Source organism: Aulonocara stuartgranti, assembly GCF_965226115.1.
Source record: "Aulonocara stuartgranti genome assembly, chromosome: 3".
NCBI lineage: Eukaryota > Metazoa > Chordata > Actinopteri > Cichliformes > Cichlidae > Aulonocara > Aulonocara stuartgranti.
This window is the reverse complement of record NC_138941.1, coordinates 5,692,548-5,712,620: the sequence shown is the minus strand read 5'-3', so window position 1 is coordinate 5,712,620 and position 20,073 is coordinate 5,692,548. Positions and strand designations below refer to the sequence as shown.

The following is a 20,073-nucleotide window of genomic DNA, read 5'->3' as shown; positions in this document are numbered from 1 at the left end:
TTTTCTCTTTGTCACAATAACATCTATCCATTTACATCCATCCATTGTAACTTTATTTATAAGTGACAATACCCAACAGACAACAACAGTCATCTGAAGCTGTTTAACAGTGTAAGGTAACCGCCTCCACTGTGAGCAGCACTTGGTGATGGTGGGAAGAAGAACTCCCTTTGACACAAAGATCCTCCCAGTGAAAACAGGCTCCATGAGGAGCATCTACCATGACTGGTTGCAGGGTGAGGGGAAAGAGAAGAGATGAGCTCAGAGAGACAAGAACAAAACAGAGAGACAAAAGTTAAGGACATGCAGTAGTGACATATAAAAGCATCAGGAGTGAAAAGAGGGGAGAAGAGAGCAGAGCATCATGGGAAGTCCACCAACAGCCTGAGCCTATAGCAGCATAACTAAGGGATGGTTCAGGGTCACCTGATCCAGCTCGAACTATAAGCTTTATCAAAAAGGAAAGTTTGAAGCTGATCTTCAAAGTAGAGAGGGCGTCTGTCTCCTGAACTCAAACTGGGAGCTGCTTCCACACCCAGTCCAACATAGCCAGGCTTTCTTTGCTGCTTTGACAAAACCTCAAATCCCAGTCAGAGATGATGAGCATCATCACAGTGATGATCATTTCTCTGTAACCCAGGCTTTCTGCTTCAGGATCTGTGCACGCTCACAGAACAAGGAGACCTTTAAACATCATTTCACTAACTGGATGGACTGAGCTCAGCCTACAGATGAACTGGTGCCAGAGATCATAAAGAACATCAAACAGTCAAATTCAACACTTTTAATGGAAATATGAGATTAATGCTGCAGACAATCATGAAGCTGCTGAATTCATGAACATCAAGAATGCAGCGAGTGGTAGGGCTGGGCCATATTATACCGTTCACGGTAATACCGGTATAATGTTAGGCAACGATAGGAAAATGAAATATCGCGATAGAATGGGAGTAAAACGCGCATGCGCAGTGCCTTTGTTTTCATACGCACATGGCCGATTGTTGAGTGAAACAGATGAACCAGAATTGGTTTGTAAAAATGGTGCAACTTCAGTGATGTGGAACTGGTTTGGTGTTTGTCCGTCAGATACACGACAAAGCACATTTTTTTGCAGAACATGCAAGCGGCCGTTGTTATTGTCGTATTTGTCGGACTAAGATGCTCTTAAATCTGGGAGTAATCTGGGTCCTAAACTCCGTATGCTTCAGGTCAAACAACACTGCAGCATCACTTAGAGTTAAAAACTGTCTAAATTCTTTCATCTTTAATAAAACGATCAGCATTGCTGCTTTACCAGGTGTAACTATAAAGTTTAACTTCCAGGCATCCATGAAAACAAAAGTTATTACATTTAACAGAGTTAGAAGTTAGCAGGAAGCTAGCGGAAGTTAGCTCGCTAGTTTCGCTAGTTACCTAAGCATGATATAGCATGTTCTGACAGAGAGATTTCTGAAAAAAATCAAACGTGCAGCTCTGCTATCACTTCCAACATAAATGAAGACAGGAAACTAAACAGCATTGACGTTTGTAGGGTTACTGAAGTTGGGCTAGCTGGTATATAATGATGTGCTACGTGATCGCTAGCGACACAGCTATGTTAGCATAACATAAACAGTGAAGCTGGAGGACGAACACTAACACTTTTCCACTTATAAAAGTTAACGTGAAGGTTCTTCATGGTTAGAGACAAATGCAATCGCATGGCAGGATACTGTAAACGGACCAAACTTCAGTCAGGAGAACAACTGAGATAATCCATCCACAATACGAGGTTAGTCATTAATATACTGCAACAACATGGGAATAGAGCAGCTGCCAGAGAATTCAACATTAATGAATCAATGGTACAGAAGTGGAGGAAGCAAGAAGAATGAGTTTAATAAAGTTTGATTTATCTGACTGCTTTGTTTCGCTTAATGTGCCTTATAATCCCGTGCACCTTATGGTCCGAAAAATGCGTACTGCACACTGCAGTTTAATGTTGCAAAGCACCTCTTTTTAACTTCAGTGGATATTATACATGGTTATGCTCAGGATATGTCAGCCCATTTCTACTGGAAATGCCTTTTGGTTAAACTTTCAGCAAGGAATTTGCATTTGCACTGTTACATTTTTATAAAGCTTTAATGTACATAAAAACCAGCTTCTTGTTTAAGTGAAAATAAATGGAAGGTTGTCTTTTTGCGCTAGTAATGTTGTGGAGTTGTATTTTGTCTCGCATCAATTATATCGTCGGTTATATCGTTATCGCAAATTTTCAAATATATATCGTGATAAATATTTTTGGCCATATCGCCCTGCTCTAGCGAGTGGTAAAATAAAGATTTGACCTCAGTGTGCTCAGTGTTCCTGTCTATTCCTAACATATTCCTAACATGATAGCTGCACTTTAGAGCTCTAAAACTGGAACTGACACATGTTTAAACTCTACATGTTACTCAGTACATTCAGTTCTGACACTCGCCCACAGTCCAACAAAGGAAACATGGAGATCACATCAGTTTGTCACCAAAGTCTAATTATTAGGGCAACTTAACCTGTTATTATCTCGTTAACTCATTAACTGATTAACGTCAGCAATTATTTTAATCACAGTTTTTAAAATCATGATTATTGTGAAAGTGCTCACTGGCTCTGAATATAACAGCCATGGGTCACAGGAGGGATGTTGATCAGTGCTGGCTTGAAATGGGCGTCATTATGCATCTCAGCCAATGGGAGCATTGAGGGTGGGCCTAATACTACTGCAGCGCTCACATGACCCAGGACAGAAAGAAAGGGGCGGGGACAGAAACATGGAGACAGGTACAGATCTTTGACATGTTCATTTTAAACTGTTCCAGGAGGCAGTGTTGATACAACTAAAGTTATCTGTTGTTGAAGAAGTCGGTCTGAGGAACGTTCTTAGGATCAACAAATGACGGCATGTATGAGCCTCAAGACGCAGCATCACAAGAAGAACACATGAGCTGTAGAAAAAGGAGAGACTACGAAAGCCACGGCGTTACAACGTGAACATGCTTGATCAGAGTGTGATTGTGAACAGGAGGAAGACTCAGCTGAGAACAGTGTGGTGGATACAGAGCAGAGCCCACCATCAGTACAGAGGCCTGTCCATTAGAGTGCTGCTCCAACATGCAGCACATGTACTTGGCCACAGCTGCAACATCTGTACCTGTGAAAGCTTCTTCTCTGTTGCTGCTCATATTGTGCAGAAGAAGAGAGTTTCTTTAACATCAGAAAATGTCAATGAGCTTGTGAGTCTTAGCAGCTGGCTCGGTGCAGAGGAGGAAGAACATGTCAGTCAGAGGAAGATAAATGCAGTTCATGTTGTCAACTCAACCTGGACTGTTGAAAGAGTTTTTCTTTGTCTGGTTTCTGACTGAGATTCTCCAAAGGAAATCCAGCACAAACACACACTTCACACACTCAAAGTCCTGCACAGTAAATGAGCTGATGAGCGTTTGTGCTGCTGCCTGATAACAGAACAATAGTTCTGCTGCTTCCTGTTCTGCAAACACACATTTATAAATGTTCACTTGCTGTTGATCAAAGGTATGTTGGTGGCTCTGGACGCTGAGGGAACTTTGTAAAAAACTAGATCAAATGTTAACGTCCTGGCAGAGGCAAAGAACTTTGATTTGATATTTGATTAGATTCATGTTTCAGCTCAGACTGACAGAAATATTTGAACTGCTGCTGTGTTAAAGGGAACACTGCTGTTAGAAAGCACCTGATCTGTTTCTGCACACTGAATGTTGCACTTCTCATACTGCAGTACTATTAAAATAAGTACACAATGCACTACTTTTGAACTCATGATTGAATGTTGCTGTAACAAAGCCATTAATGTGATTCAAAGTGTTCATGGTTTCCCAGCACAACAAATGATTGCACAATGTGACTGATCCACTTTCTAATGTGTGTGTAGCCCACACTGTGTGTCACTGTGTCACAGGTGAGTCTGTGTGTCCAGGTTCTATGAGGACAACAGGATATAGTGACTGAGTCCAGCAGCTTAAAGTCTGACTCCATCCTCCATTTAAATAACTCACAGCAACAACTGAATAGCTTTGCCTTTGTGTAGCTGACACTTCATTTTAATGTCCTTCTATTCTGGTTCATCTGGTCTCAGTTTCTATAAGCACACAGGTTTCATCAGGACTCTATGACCTCAGTAATCTTTGCTGGGCCTTAATGCTCTGAACAAAGCTGCACATCACAAGACTAAATAGAAATGAATCAGTCTTTCATTCTCACTGCTGTTTGACTTCAGCTCTCAATGTCCCACCATAACCCATGGAAAGAATTACTGTCCATCCAGGCTGCTGAACATGAAGCTGATGAAGGTGGAGTATTGTGAGGGCTGATGGAGATGATGATGAGGAATCCAGGAGCAGTGGGTGGATGGCAGCATCAGCATGAAGGATCAGTGTGAGAACACATCATCATCCACAAAGGAAACCAGTCTGAGTGTCTGACACTCTTGTTAGAAAGACGCAGTCCCAGCAGTTAGCTTGTCTGCTAGTTAGCTGAGAGCTAGCTCACTTGTACATTGAATACCAAACTGTGTAAACCAGGGGTGTCAAACATATGGCCCGTGGGCCAAATCCAGCCCATGAGATAATTTCATATGTCAAATATTGATGAATTTTCAGGCTTGTTGATAATCAATGTGAGCACGGCTGAGGTTTTATTCTGATGAGCAAACCATGTGGCCAATCACTTTAAGAGACCGACTGGGATCATACCATTATGTGAAAGAAGACATGTCCCATAGACAGCAAGGGTAGTGGTAGAGACCAGTACACAGAGAAATGGGAGCTGTACTGAAATGCAAGCGTGTCAGGAAAGAGTGAAAAGGCAAAATGAGCAGCATCTGGCTGCATTTCAGTGATATTGGAGACCACAAAGCTGAGTGCAACATTTATACAGGAGATATACAGGAGACGCTGAGAGCAGAACTGATAAAATTAGGAGCTGGCTAAAGTGAGACCCATTTTTATTTCCACCCATTTTCCATTGTGGAGGACAAAAGGTTTCAAACTGGTCCAGGTCTTAAACCTCACGTGTTCTTCCTAATAGCAGTAAATGGATAGAAATAAGGCTTTTATGAAAACACTGAATAAAACTTGCTGCCTTTAAAAAGACTAAATGTACAGTTCAGTATTGAATCCTACATAAAATAAACTATATATAAAGTGTGTCTGAATGGCAGAGATGCAGAACTATGTGCATGTAGCACAGAGCCACGGCTCAGTGTCTGAATGAGTCTCACAGACCTGAATGTGCTGTTGAAGCCATTTATAATTATAACGTAATTCTTTACTCGTTTGATCTGCTCCTTACCACAAGCCACCAGACGTAGAAGGTTTTGGACTTTTAACTATATTTTCTGAAGTTTTACAACTTTTCTTACTGTTAAAAACCTCGTTATGGCCATTCATGCTGTACAAAGTAATTAGACATGTGTGGTATCTACAGAAACGTCAGAATCTCAGCTAAAAGGTCACAAAACCATCTCAACAACCACCAAACAGCTGAAACAGCAGGTGAACAGATCACACAAAAAAGATGTAAACACAAATCCCCCTGATCATCTGTTTTTTAAACATGAAGTGTCGTTTTGGACGTTCATTTACTGCTGGTTCAGTGAATTTTGGTTGGACAGTGATGAAACCTGCAGCCTCAGAATCTGTGAGAAGTCTGCTTTCAGCACGCAACAGCATTGTTGTGTTGTGTGGATTCACCTCTGCAAACTCATCACTGTTTCACCATCATGTTTCTACTGAGACAATAACAAAGGAAGCAGTTCCCAAGAACTACTTCTTGTCTTGTTAACATAAGAGTATGTTGCCCTTCAAAACACCTCCACTTCTCCTCTTATTAGAGGACTGCCTTATTATTAATCTGCTAATTCTGTCAGTTGATGAAAGAAAAATGCTTGATCTCACCTGAGAGTTTCCAGTGTACAGTGTGGACTCTTCAGTCCTTCAGACAGAAGCTTCACGCCTGAATCCTTCAGGTTAATGTTACTCAGGTCCAGCTGTCTCAGATTAGAGGTCTGAGAGCTGAGACCTGAGGCCAGAGCTTCACAGCTTCTCTCTGACAGGTCACAGTGACTCAGTCTGAAAAATAACAGATAAACAATTACAAAAATAAAACACTTATGTTGAAGTGTAATGAGATACTATTATATTTAGCAATATTTCATCTTGTTTTGTCAGGAAACTGAGCACTGATGCAGAGCAACATGTGGAGAGAATCAGAGGAGAAGAAGTGAAGAGAGAACAGCAGTAAAACAACACTGAATTGTTCAGTGTGCTTTTGATATCAACAGAATGTGTCAAATTTCTTTATTTTGTATTTGTTTTAGTAGAATTGATGATTATCACTTAGATAACAACCACAGGCCAGGTCTAAATTGCACTTTGGTGACAGTTACACCCAGAAATATTTCAGAAACGTGGACAATTTGTGCTCCATTGTATTCAGTATTGAACAAACTGAGTACCGATGACCACCTAATATTTTTGATATTTTATTTGAGTTGTTCCACCTGATTTGTGTTAACTAGAATAAACATTTAAAAGCTAAAGCTATGATCACATATGTACTTACAGAGCTTTGTTGGAGGCTTTGACCACTGGCAGCAGCCTCAGAAGAGCCTTTTTAAAGGCTCATGTTCTCACTTAGATCATTTATTTCTACTTACATTTCATTCTGGGAAAAATGGAGATTACTTTGAAAATGGGAACTATTTTCCCCCAAAAATCAGCCCTGGATTAGTAAATCACTCCAACATGTTCTCAGGCAGAAGAAGCTGTCTTGTTATGAGGGAGAGAAGAAAAGCAGCTAAAATCAGGTGTAAAAGTAAAGCAGAGGATGAGCTGAATAAAGGACACTCAAGGCTGGCTTGGAAAGGAATGAAGTCCATGGTGGGGATGCAGAACAAGGAGCAAAGATGAATGTGATGCTGAATCAGCAGAAGACTTGGACTCATTTGATTTCAGCTTTTTTTTTATTGACATTTTAGAATCACTATACAATACCATCAACTTCAGCTGTTTACTCAATTCAGCCTTAGCTTTTATCGTTTTATTGACAAAATGCCTCATCTGTAGATATCTATAAAAATCCTGTGTTTCTAATGAATATTTATCTTTCATTTTATCAAAACTAATTAGTCTGCCTTCCTCCATTATCATACATAAAGCTGTTAATCCTTTATATGTCCAATCTTTGAATCTGGTGTCCAATTTATTTGGAGCAAAATGTGTGTCATATGCACACCACTTAAGAACTGCTATATCCTCTTCTAGTTTATATTCTTTTATTACTGTTTCCCAAATTTTAAAAGTCAACTTGATCCATGGATTTTCAATAGTTTTTATTAAATTTTGCAAGCTTCTGTCTGCTATAATAGCTTATATGGGGATGGAGGTCAGACTCTCCTCAATAACTTTCCATTGAGCGTCATATGAAGGATTACATCAGCATATCATAGGCCTTAATTGTGCTGCCCAATAATATTCCCTAAGAGAAGGTAAGCCCCACCCCCTTTTCCTTTGTTAAGTTGTAGGGTTTTAAATCTAATTCGGGGCCTTTTTCCTTGTCATATGTATCTTGACAAAATTTTATCCCATTCATTAAACTGTTTCTGGTTAATTTCTATTGGTAATGTTTGAAATAAATATAATAATTTAGGAAGAATATTAATTTTAATTGAGTCTATTCTCAAATATAAACTTAAATATGGAATTAGATTCCATCTCGCTATATGTTCCTTAATTTTTTTCTGTATTGGTAAATAATTCCGTTCTAATAGTTCTGTAAGATCCTTAGGTATTATGACTCCTAGATATTTAAAGTACTCTGTTTGCCATGCTAATTGATACTTATTTTTAATTTCTTCTGATGGAATATAGTTGTACTTAAGCAATTGTGTTTCACTCATATTAACCCTATATCCAGATAGTCGACCAAAGTATTCAAATGATTGCATTAATTTAGGTAAAGAGTTTGATGGTTGACCCAAAAATATTAAAATATCATCTGCATAGCAGGCTAATTTATGCTCCTTTTCATGGATATTAATACCTTCTACTTCTTTATTTTGTCTTATATATTGAGCCAATGGTTCCAGATATAACGCAAATAATAATGGTGAGCACGCACAGCCCTGCCTTGTTCCTCTTTGCAGCTTAATACTATTTGATAGGTAGCCATTAATTTTAATCCTTGCCGTAGGGTTATCATAAAGTGCCTGTATTGTCTTAATTATATTTTCGTGAAAGCCAAATGTATGCAAGACTCGGTAAAGAAAGTTCCAATTAACTGAATCGAATGATTTTTCTGCATCGATACTGATTACCATTGCTTCTATTTTATTCTTTTGAATATGATTAATAATTTGTAATGTCCGTCGTACATTATCTTGTATTTACAAAGGTATTTATATACCTTTGTTTAAGAAACATTAATTTTTTTTAAATTTCATATGTGGTCAAATCATTTATTTCATTTCTTGCTTTCCTAATTTCCTCCAATATATCCTGAGATGTTTTTCTTTCATGCCTTTTCTCTAAGTCTTATTTTGTAGCTCTTCTAATTTCTTATTTCTCATCTTTTTCTTATAAGAGGATATTGCTATAATTTTCCCTCTCAGGACAGCTTTAAAGGCATCCCACAGTATAGGAGGAGACACCTCACCATTGTCATTAGTTTCCATATAGAAGTGAATCTCTTTCTTAATTTGTCCTTTAAAGTGAGGATCATTCAGTAAGCTTGAATTTAATTTCCAATTATTGAGTTTTGGTTGCACGTTTAAATCAACAGACAGGTATACTGGTGCATGATCGCTTAACTCTATTGCTCCAATTGCACAAGTGTTTATTTTATCTTTATTTTTCCCAAAACTTGTGAAATAATCTATTCTTGTGTTTAACGAGTGCGGTGAGGAAAAATAAGTATAATCCCTTTGGTAGGGATGCAAGTCTCTCCATATATCAATTAGTCCCACCTCCTTCATCAATGTATTTATATTCTAAATTAATGTTTTAGTATTCTGTGCTTTTCTATTGGAAATATCTAGCTTTGGTTGTAGATGTATATTTAAATCTCCTCCGCAAATTAGGAAACCTACTGTCTCTGTTACCATCACATCTATAATTTTCTTAAAGAAATAAATATCGCTTCCAGGGGGTGCATATATATTTAACAACGTGACTGGGTTCCCCTCAATGTTTCCCCTTACCAAAATATAACGTCCCTCTTTATCACTTATCTCAGATATTTTTTCAAAGAGTAATTTGCTTGATAACAGGATAGCCACTCCTCTCCTTCGTCCAGTTTTATAGGAAGAGGAGAAAACTGTTGTATAACCCATTCTTTTCAGTTTTTCATGCTCCTTACAGTCTAGATGGGTTTCCTGTAGATACACTATTTGTACTTGTTCTTTCTTCATTTTAGTTAAAATTTTATTACGTTTAATTGGATTCGACAGGCCATTTACATTATATGATATGATTTTTACCATATCTTTAAGCATACCCTTACTATTTGAATATTATTAATGTGACAACGACATGTACCATCAGACCACTCCCTAAACATACATAAGCAAACATTAATATTAACATTAAAGCTGTATAAAACAGCTACACAAATAAGCTTTATTTTGACAAAGAAAAATAAAAGAAAAAAAAAAAGACTTCTAACTGTGGGGTCCCCGATATGACCCTAAGTAAGCCCCGATAAAAGAGGGGGCTTCGAGGGGGGCCTCTCTCACCTCTATGTGAGACAGGGCCTTCATTAGCCAGCAGGCCAATGTCCATTCTACTAATAGCATAGGTAGCACGTCCACCTATTTTCAATTTCTGCATTGCCACTTCAGTATATTATTTCGAGATAAGAAGTCTTTACCAGTGTATATGGCTATAGCTTGATTCCAGCTTTGATATCATTGATTTCAATGAAGAGCTTTGTGATTGTAGCAAAGGGCTGGTAGCTCTGAGAGTCCCACTGACGAGGAGTTTGTGAAGGATCGCAGTTATCTAAAGAGCTTAGAAAAAAAGGCATTTGGACTTCTTTAAGTTTCTTGAAGACGTTTCACCTCTCATCCAAGAAGCTTCTTTATTTCTAGGGTCAAATGGTGGAGAGTCCCAGATTAGCCTGTGTACAAACAGACTTCAGCCATATGAGAGTGAGTGTGAGTGAATGAGAGCACACACAGGACACTCTGATCTCTGAATGTGTGTGACGCAGTGAAAAAGAGGATTGTACTGGATATACTGTGACTGACAAACAGAGTTTAAAGAGAAAGGTGTTTGGATTAAAATGGATTATGCTAAAGTGAACGTGCTAATGAAATCTGAACTGACTGAAATGTGAAGTGAAGATAATTCAGATGTAAAAGAGAGAGAAACTGATAATAAGGTGGGGCTGGAGATCAGTGAAGGGCATGTAAACACCTGATTGGTTGAGTAGATATCAGATCGACAGTTTCACAGTTTTCCCTGTGGATTATAACTTTAAGAAGATGTGACATTCATCAAGGAATCCTGCTCTCTGGATTATTTCCATGAACACTGAGCTGGAACACATCTACAGTGCTGGAAGTGCCCGTCTCACCACCAACCTCTCTGTGCACATTCACTTTTCAACCCTTTGTGAGACACTAAAGGTGTAAATCTGAGTATTTATCTATGTTAGTCCGAACACCTCTAATAGGTTGGTTTAGTCTTTCCAAGTCATATCTTCCCTTAGATCTGCGGTCCAGGCTCCTAAAATCATCCTAGTTTAACAAGCACTACAATCTAGAGGAGAACTGCACTAACAGGTGTGACTGATGAGATCTGACCTGCAAGGATACTCATGTTTATGTGTATCAGGACAAGCAGGGAAGACCTGGACATCAACTCTGTCAGGCTGCCTGAGTCCTCTCACCCACATCAGCTCAGAACTCTGCATTATCTACTGAGTCAGACTCAGAGGATCAGGGATCAGAAGTTCTACAAAGAGTAGAACCAGACTTCCTGTATAGAGGTCTGCGGGCCTACTGATCCACAGTGTCAGCACAACTTTCACATCATATTCATCTCAGCACAACTAAAACATGTGACTGACCTCAGAGTTTCAAATCGACATTGTGGATTCTCCAGAAGAACACACAGCTGCTTCACTCCTGAATCCTGCAGGTTGTTGCAGTCTACACTCAGGTCCAGCACTCTGGGATACGAGGGGTTGGACTTCAGCGCTGCTGCCAGATAATCACAGCTGATCTCTGACAGATCACAGTCCTTCAATCTGAATAAAAAATGAAAGATGTAAGTTTATTAGACAAAGTGTGAGCTTGAAATCATTCAGTGTTTCATCATCTGTTCAGAGCTGAAGAAGGTTCAGAATGTAGAAGTTTAGAAAATGGAAACTCCAAACAGCTGAAGCCAACAGGAAGCAGCTTCAAACAAACAAGAGAAAAAAATGAATTTTTCACATTGAAGTCGTACATTTATCATAAAGTTGTCACGTTTTGCCGTGTGAAATAAAAAAAAACTGAACAGGAATCCTCAGAGTTGAACCCTCTGCACAGAGGTTCAGGTTCCTCTTCAGGTCCCAAAGTGCAGAACAACAAGGTTTCAAACAGCTTCGTTCCAGCAGCATCAGCCACAGAAATGCAGAGATAATTCTTTGGATCTCTTGGTTGTGTTGTATGATGCTGTGTTTGCATATCTGGTGTCTGTGTTGCTTTGTGAGGACGGATCATTTACTGCAGCTCCAGATAAACAGAGCTGGACCTGAACCTGGTAGCTTCACTTAGAAGACACTTGTGACGGGAACGTCAGGTCAAAAAAGTGCCCCTCCGACAGCCAAACCCAACTGTTCTCTGATTGGATAGTTACATTTGTGATTGACATGACATTGACCAATCAGATGAAAGGAAGAAAAATAGGGTCAAAATTCGTACTTGTAACTTGCAGGGGTTTTTTTTGGCTAAGTCCACACACAAATTTTTATTTTATTTTTTTACACACACACAAATCTTTTTTACACACACAAATCCTGATTTACAAGTACAAAATATTTATGACCACATTTTGAGCCCATACAAATGTTCTGCAGACGAGTCCATGCGCTCACAACAAAGCTCAGTGTGGACGACGCTGTGCACGCTCCAATGCTAATTGGTTAGAAAGTGGGCGGGAACAGGGAAGAGAGCGACAGCAGTGTTCAGCACAAACACAAAGGATCAAAGAAGAAGAACATGACAAGCTCAGATGGAGGCTGCAGTGGACACTTTTCATTGTTTTAACATTCGCTTTCACATCAGCTTCACCAACAACAGCACAAGCAGAGCAGCCCACTGACTGCGTGGCCGTGACGGTGCCCCCTGGTGACTGTAAACCACTACAACATGTAGACGGCCGTCTGCTGCTCATTTCTTTGCCACAATCACAGGAGCTCTTTATCATGTTCTACACTCTCATTGGTTCTTTGTGTGCTTGTTTCTTAGAACAGTAGTCATTGTGATTGTTCAAAGAAGACAGTCAGCTGTGACTAAATGCAGCTCCTACAGCAGTGATGGGAATAACTACTGAAGCTAATCCAGTATCAAAGCTCAGGAATCAGCAGCTCCCACCTTGTTTTCTTTGAACAACTATTTTTAGCTGCTGTGTTTTTGTGTTTCTGCGGACCTCAGACATCCTGCTGCTCTGGAGAACTGAAGCTCTAAAGGCTTCAGCCTTTATCTCCAAGAAACAAAGCTGATCATGGAGACCCAGCAGGTCAGCTGATCTGTGGACAGCACCAGCATCTTTAAATAAGTCTGAGAGGTGAGCAGTCTTTGGAAGCCTTTACTGTCTGATAGTCTCAGAGCAGGATTTGGATCATTATTTGGCTTTTCTTCTATTATTATGTTTAGTTTCTGCTTCACAGATATTCTCTGAGATGTTCTCTGAAATGTTTCCCACTGTTGGACAAACTTTCACAGTTTCTTCATAAAGGAGATCTCCTGTGCAGTCCATCTGTGATAATATGTTAAACACTGAATTATGATTCATATCTGAATGTACTGACTGTTAATTATTGATGAGAACATAATCAGTAAATATAAATATGTTTGAGTTTGGCTTTGATGAATCAGAATAAAAGTAATAAAATAATGATTTTAGAGACAGGCCGAACTCAGGCCAGCTGACAGCCTGTGTACAAACAGACTTCAGCCATATGAGAGTGAGTGTGAGTGAATGAGAGCACACACAGGACACTCTGATCTCTGAATGTGTGTGACGCAGTGAAAAAGAGGATTGTACTGGATATACTGTGACTGACAAACAGAGTTTAAAGAGAAAGGTGTTTGGATTAAAATGGATTATGCTAAAGTGAACGTGCTAATGAAATCTGAACTGACTGAAATGTGAAGTGAAGATAATTCAGATGTAAAAGAGAGAAACTGATAATAAGGTGGGGCTGGAGATCAGTGAAGGGCATGTAAACACCTGATTGGTTGAGTAGATATCAGATCGACAGTTTCACAGTCTTCCCTGTGGATTATAACTTTAAGAAGATGTGACATTCATCAAGGAATCCTGCTCTCTGGATTATTTCCATGAACACTGAGCTGGAACACATCTACAGTGCTGGAAGTGCCCGTCTCACCACCAACCTCTCTGTGCACATTCACTTTTCAACCCTTTGTGAGACACTAAAGGTGTAAATCTGAGTAATTATCTATGTTAGTGCGAACACCTCTAATAGGTTGGTTTAGTCTTTCCAAGTCATATCTTCCCTTAGATCTGCGGTCCAGGCTCCTAAAATCATCCTAGTTTTACAAGCACTACAATCTAGAGGAGAGCTGCACTAACAGGTGTGACTGATGAGATCTGACCTGCAAGGATACTCATGTTTATGTATATCAGGACAAGCAGGGAAGACCTGGACATCAACTCTGTCAGGCTGCCTGAGTCCTCTCACCCACATCAGCTCATCAACTCTAAACAGGAACGAGCAGCTCATTTCAAAATAAAAGGTTGGAATTGTAAAGAAAACAAACAGAGCTCATAAACTGAAACTGATTTCATTTTTCAGCTGGAACATTTTAGTTGTTCCTTTTTCAATACATACATAATTATATTTACAGTAAGTCTTATCATTCCCCTTTTCCCTGCCAGTCACCGCCAATGTTCCCTCTAATGTTTCATGTGTCTGAGCGAACACACAAACTCCCTGAGCGTCCCTTGGACCACTGTGAGCAACAGCAGACGTGCACTGTGGTCACGCCAGCATCTTATCAATCCAAGTTACATGGTTTATTAAAGTAATCAAATTACAGCATTTACATTTATGTTAGGCTACTTTTAATTAACTGCTTTAGCCCACTTACAATGAAAATTAAAAACAACCTTGTTGATGACCTGTAGCATGTTAACACTATTGGAAGTAAAAATAACTTGAACTCCAATTTTGAAAACACAACTTTATTTTTTCTATTTTTATAAAGCTCTGACTTGTATTATGAGTCTGTGGTCTGGGAGAGAGTCTGTAACTCTGTCTGCAAAATACAGGATATAATGACCAATGTTGGGCAGTTAATTATATAGTTACTTCTTCAAAAAAGTAACTGAGTTTTGCAAACAACAAAGTTTGTTGCAATAAATACTGAATACTATCGTTGTTATAAACAACAATACTATTCAGGAAGAAAACCAAACATTGCAGATATTTTATCATAACTCTGGTTTTACGTGGCCGATCAACACAATTTAAAAACTGGTATAAAGTCCACACTTTTTCCCTCAGTTGCTCCATCTGTCCTGCTCACATCTCCAATGGTTGTATATGTTGTCATTAACGTGGCTTCACCTCATCATCAGCCACTTTGCTTGCTATAACACCGGTGTTGGCACATAAGGACGCTGTCATAGCCTGTCAGCGACGTTGATTAGCTGCGTATATACGAATGTGAATCGCGTGATTGGCTGGACTATGGGATAAGGTGGCATCGTTCTAATCCCATATGGGAGCAGCCAGTCACTGACTAACACTGCAAAACAGAATTGTTGAAGATTTAATTTTTATTTCAATTGAGATTTGATTTTTTTTTTTGTGTGCAACACAGATTTTCTGTGTGCAGAGACGTGCCAGCAGTGCGCAGTTGCACGAGCGCAGCTTAGAGGGAACATTGGGCACCACCACAGTTCACTTCAACAAAACTTTACTTCAGATTTGTTTTCATGTTTTGATCCAGTGATGAGAGCCGTTTCCCCCATGTCCAGTCCTTGTACTAAGCTAGGCTAAACATGTCCAGGGCCTGTCTCTGTGCAGCTTTTAATCTGATGTTAATAAGGTAGAAATGGAGGAAGAAGAAAATGACTTCATCAATCAACATGCAGCTACCAACCCAAATGGTGAGGTGGTGGTTAGTTATTACTGTTGTTTCTGATCCCCTACATTATCCTACATTCAAATACACTCAACAAAAATATAAATGCAACACCTTTGTTACTGCTCCCATTCCCCATGGGATGGACGTAGAGACCTAAAATTCATTCCAGATACACAATATAACCATCCCTCCCAAACAGTGGTCACAAATCAGTCCAAATGTGTGGTAGTGGGCACATCTGCTATATTGAGATAATCCATCCCACCTCACAGGTGTGCCACATCAGGATGATGATCTGACATCATGAGTAGTGCACAGGTGTACCTCAGACTGCCCACAACAAAAGGCCACCCTGGAATGTGCAGTTTTTTGCGCTATTGGGGGTCTGGGGACCCAGAACCGGTCAGTATCTGGTGTGACCACCATTTGCCTCATGCAGTGCAACACATCGTCGCATGGAGTCTATCAGATTGTCAATTGTGGCCTGTGGAATGTTGGTCCACTCCACTTCAATGGCTGTGCGAGGTTGTTGGATATTCGTGGGAACTGGTACACGCTGTCGTATACGCCGGTCAAGCACATCCCGAACATGCTCAATGGGTGACATGTCCGGTGAGTATGCTGGCCATGCAAGAACTGGGACATTCTCAGCTGCCATCTGCCCTGAACAATGTGAACCATGATTCATCCGTGAAGCGCACACCTCTCCAACGTGCCAGACGCCATCGAATGTGAGCATTTGCCCACACAAGTCTGTTACGGCGACGAGCTGGAGTCAGGTCAAGACCCCGATGAGGACGACGGGCATGCAGTTGAGCGTCCCTGAGACGGTTTCTGACAGTTTGTGCAGAAATTGTTTGGTTGTGCAAACCAATTGTTCCAGCAGCTGTCTGGGTGGCTGGTCTCAGACCATCTTGGAGGTGAACCTGCTGGATGTGGAGGTCCTGGGCTGGTGTGGTTACACGAGGTCTGCGGTTGTGAGGCCGGTTGGATGTGCTGCCATATTCTCTGAAACGCCTGTGGAGACGGCTTATGGTTGAGAAATGAACATTCAATGCACGGGCGACAGATCTGGTTGACATTCCTGCTGTCAGCATGCCAATTGCACGCTCCCTCATTGCTTGTGGCATCTGTGGCATTTTGCTGTGAGACAAAACTGCACATTCCAGGGTGGCCTTTTGTTGTGGGCAGTCTGAGGTACACCTGTGCACTACTCATGATGTCAGATCAGCATCCTGATGTGGCACACCTGTGAGGTGGGATGGATTATCTCAATATGGCAGATGTGCCCACTACCACACATTTGGACTGATTTGTGACCACTGTTTGGGAGGGATGGTTATATTGTGTATCTGGAATGAATTTTAGGTCTCTACGTCCATCCCATGGGGAATGGGAGCAAAAACAAAAGTGTTGCGTTTATATTTTTGTTGAGTGTATATTCTCCAGCTACAGTAGTGTTTGTGTTCCTAAAAGGATTTCATGAATGTGTTATTGTTCATGTCACATCTGTATGAAACAAAGAGGAAGTGAGGTTTATCCTTCATGATCACAAACTGTTCCAGCATGTAAACCTGAGATCTGTGTGGAGCAGCTGACCTGTACGATGTGCTCAACACAAACATTATTTACCATCAGTTACTGTGTGACTGAACCACGTGGGTGTATGAAACATCGCTTTCAGTTTTAATAGCACATGGCAACATTCAGACGTGAATCTATACAGTAACACTTTGATTTGTTACAGTGAGGAGACTGTTGAAGGAACGATGAGGGGAAACTGTAACAGCAGCAACAGAAACCAGGAGACAAAGCTGAGGTCTGGGTTCCTCTATGCTACACACAGCCTCCTGCTCCTGGACTTTAGTAAACACATAAATGTCTCCAAGTACACTTACTTCAGAAACTCTATTAAACTCATTACAAGTTTACTTCAGCTTTAAAATACTCACAACATCAGCACACATGAGTAAACAAAGTAACTCACACAGCTACTGTTCAAGTTTAGTCATCTTTAATACAAATATACCTCATTATTATGAATCTCACAGCTACCTGCTCATTGAACTGAACAATAATTCTGTTTGACCATTAAAACAAAATATGTGACTGTAAAAAATGTTCAGACAGTAATTAAGAATCTCCTAAGCAATCCAAAGATAAAGAAAAGTTCACCTGCCAATTCTATAAAGCTTGGTTGTTTGTACAATAATATCATTTAATGATATGTTTGGATCCTGACCTGAGAGTTTCCAGTGTACAATGTGGACTCTGCAGTGCAGCAGACAGAAGCTTCACTCCTGAATCCCGCAGGTCATTGTTACTCAGGTCCAGCTCTTTCAGACTAGAGGACTGGGAGTTGAGAACTGAGGACAGAGCATCACAGCTTCTCTCTGAGAGGTTACAGCCACTCAGTCTGGAAGAAAACAAACAAACAAATTAAATCAGTCAAATGAAACATTTTTAATGCCAGCATGCAATACAATTATTGGTTAACTAAATAGCTTCATTAAAACACAACTCTTCTTCTATAGCAGCACTTACTCCTTGTAAGCTCCACCTGCTCCACCATCTGAGTCAGACGACATGAAAACAAACTGTAAATCTAGTAGAAACATGATTGGAAATCTTCTCAGATCCATTTGTACATTTAGAGCCTGATCCTGAAATATAGCAGCACGGACATTCACAGCAGCAAAGGGTTCTTGCTGATCTGAGCTGGCTTGGCCCTGGCTTATTGAAGATTAAAGAAAGCAGAATCAGCTGTTCAAACCCCCACAAGGCTGCCCGCTGTGACTGAAACAATGGGACGGGTCGTGACTTCTCAAAATGGGCTCATTGAACGCAGCACGGATAAGATCTTGAAGAAGCTCATGGCGGTCGTGAGTTCTCAGACTTTGCTCTTTGAGCGCAAAACCGATAACCTCTCGGAGAAGCTCGTGGCTCTCCAACGGGAGATTGAGAGACGAGTGACGGACTGTTAGATCAGCTGTGAAATTGACATGCAGTTGTTCGCACCAAAGAAAACCACCATCATCTCATGCGGCTAACATACCGGCGCCAGCTGTGGTCTCAAGGCTGGAGCTGAACATAACAAATCTCACCCTGATAACAGACGGTGTTTAGACTGTTCCTTCCCATCCTAAGCATGCTTATCCCCTCCCGGTGCAGACGGTGGGTCGAGGGGACCAGCGCAAATGCTGCAGGCCCGGGTGCGCTGTCTACACCGGCTGTCTCTCACCTTTTACCCATCCCTGCTGCTTGTCATGTGTTTCTATGGCGCATTAAGAGTTTTCATGTGCTCTGCGCTGGGGTCATTTTTTTTGTCTGTTCTCAAACTGATCTCCCTGTTGGAGCTCAGTCTGGGAGGAGTTCTTTTTTCTCCTCATCTTTCCTGATGTTGTGCATTTTCTGCTGTTCGGTTCCGGGTCGCTGCTCTAGCGGCTGACCGGCCAGCTACCTAGCCTGACCCGTCTCCCCAATGTGATGTTTGTGTATTGTATGTACGGTTGGAAAGCTCAGTATCCTAATTGCCCCTTGAAAATAAATACAGTGTTCTGAATCTGAATAGATTACAGAAGACGACTCTGTTCAGTAAATATTACGCTCATGCTGTCACCAAATACCAAAGGTAGGTAAAACTCTGGTTGTTGCAGCCATCCAGTATGACATGCTTTGTACTGTCCTGCTGCAGTTTGTGACACCTGGTTGATGAGTTGTGAAGGATGATGAAACAAACACTTCACTCAATGTTTGTCTTCTAAACTGGATGTAATTTGGGCAGCCGATAGTTTTTCTTAATCTATCCCAGCTGCAAATAGGAACACAACAAATAAATAACTTTACCCACTTGGATCCTTATCATTCAAGATTGTGAAAAGATTCTCTACTCAGAGAATACTGGTGATTTTAGATGAGAGAGATGATTTGGAAGATGATGAAGGGGAAGAGTTTTCAGAACTCGAGGCCTTTTGTCTTCACTGTACAGGACAGAGAAGACAGGAAGGGAGGGAGAAGTGAGGAGAATAACACACAGGAAATGGTCTTGGGCAGACTCAAACCAGGCCCTGGAGTCACGACTCTAACCTTCAGTGCATGGGTCACCTGCTCAGCCAGGTAAGCTACAGCAGTCAGCAGTGTGTGAGTTAATTTGAAGACAATGATGACTATAAGTCAGGTAAAAAAAAATACTATCATCAACCAACAAGGGGAAAACAGTGAGCTTGAATGGCCAAGCTTTGACCAAGGGTGGCTCACTCCTCGGTCTTCTTGCCCAAGTAGTGAACCACCCTGCATGGCTATCAATGTGGTGCAACCAAGGCCATCATACAGTACAGGCCATCCAAGCTGATTTTAACTTTTCGTCCCAGATACCACCTTAGAAATCATCTAGATTAGGATATGTTGGCTGTTCTAGATCCAATCACAACAAACAGAGAGCTGCTGTGTGTCCAAGGTGAACAGGAAGAATATATACATGCATAAAGTCAATAAAGTCAGAAGGTTTGCTTTAGACTGTGCTGCAGTTTATCATCAAAGACAAACAGGCACCATGCTGCCAACAAATGGCATCAAGTCTGACTTTTTTTGTTCTTTTTTTTAATCAAGATTAAATTTTATAGCAACCACAGCAGAGATGACCAGGGAAGGTGTGCTTGAGGGGATATAGCTACAACAGCTGGTTTCAGACT

General features: G+C 40.6%; 2 protein-coding genes across 2 annotated transcripts in view; both read right to left on the bottom strand.

The window, feature by feature from the left end:
- The window catches only part of LOC309702423 (protein NLRC3-like), a 226,620-nt gene that overhangs the window by 72,996 nt on the left and 133,551 nt on the right, over nt 1-20,073 (bottom strand). The gene's annotated exons all lie outside the window — the stretch shown is intronic.
- The window catches only part of LOC309702418 (protein NLRC3-like), a 32,921-nt gene that overhangs the window by 6,766 nt on the left and 6,082 nt on the right, over nt 1-20,073 (bottom strand). The window contains exon 6 of the mRNA XM_082527136.1: nt 5,955-6,128. Within this exon, the coding sequence (XP_082383262.1) occupies nt 5,955-6,128 (174 nt within the window). The remainder of the gene's footprint in view (nt 1-5,954; nt 6,129-20,073) is intronic.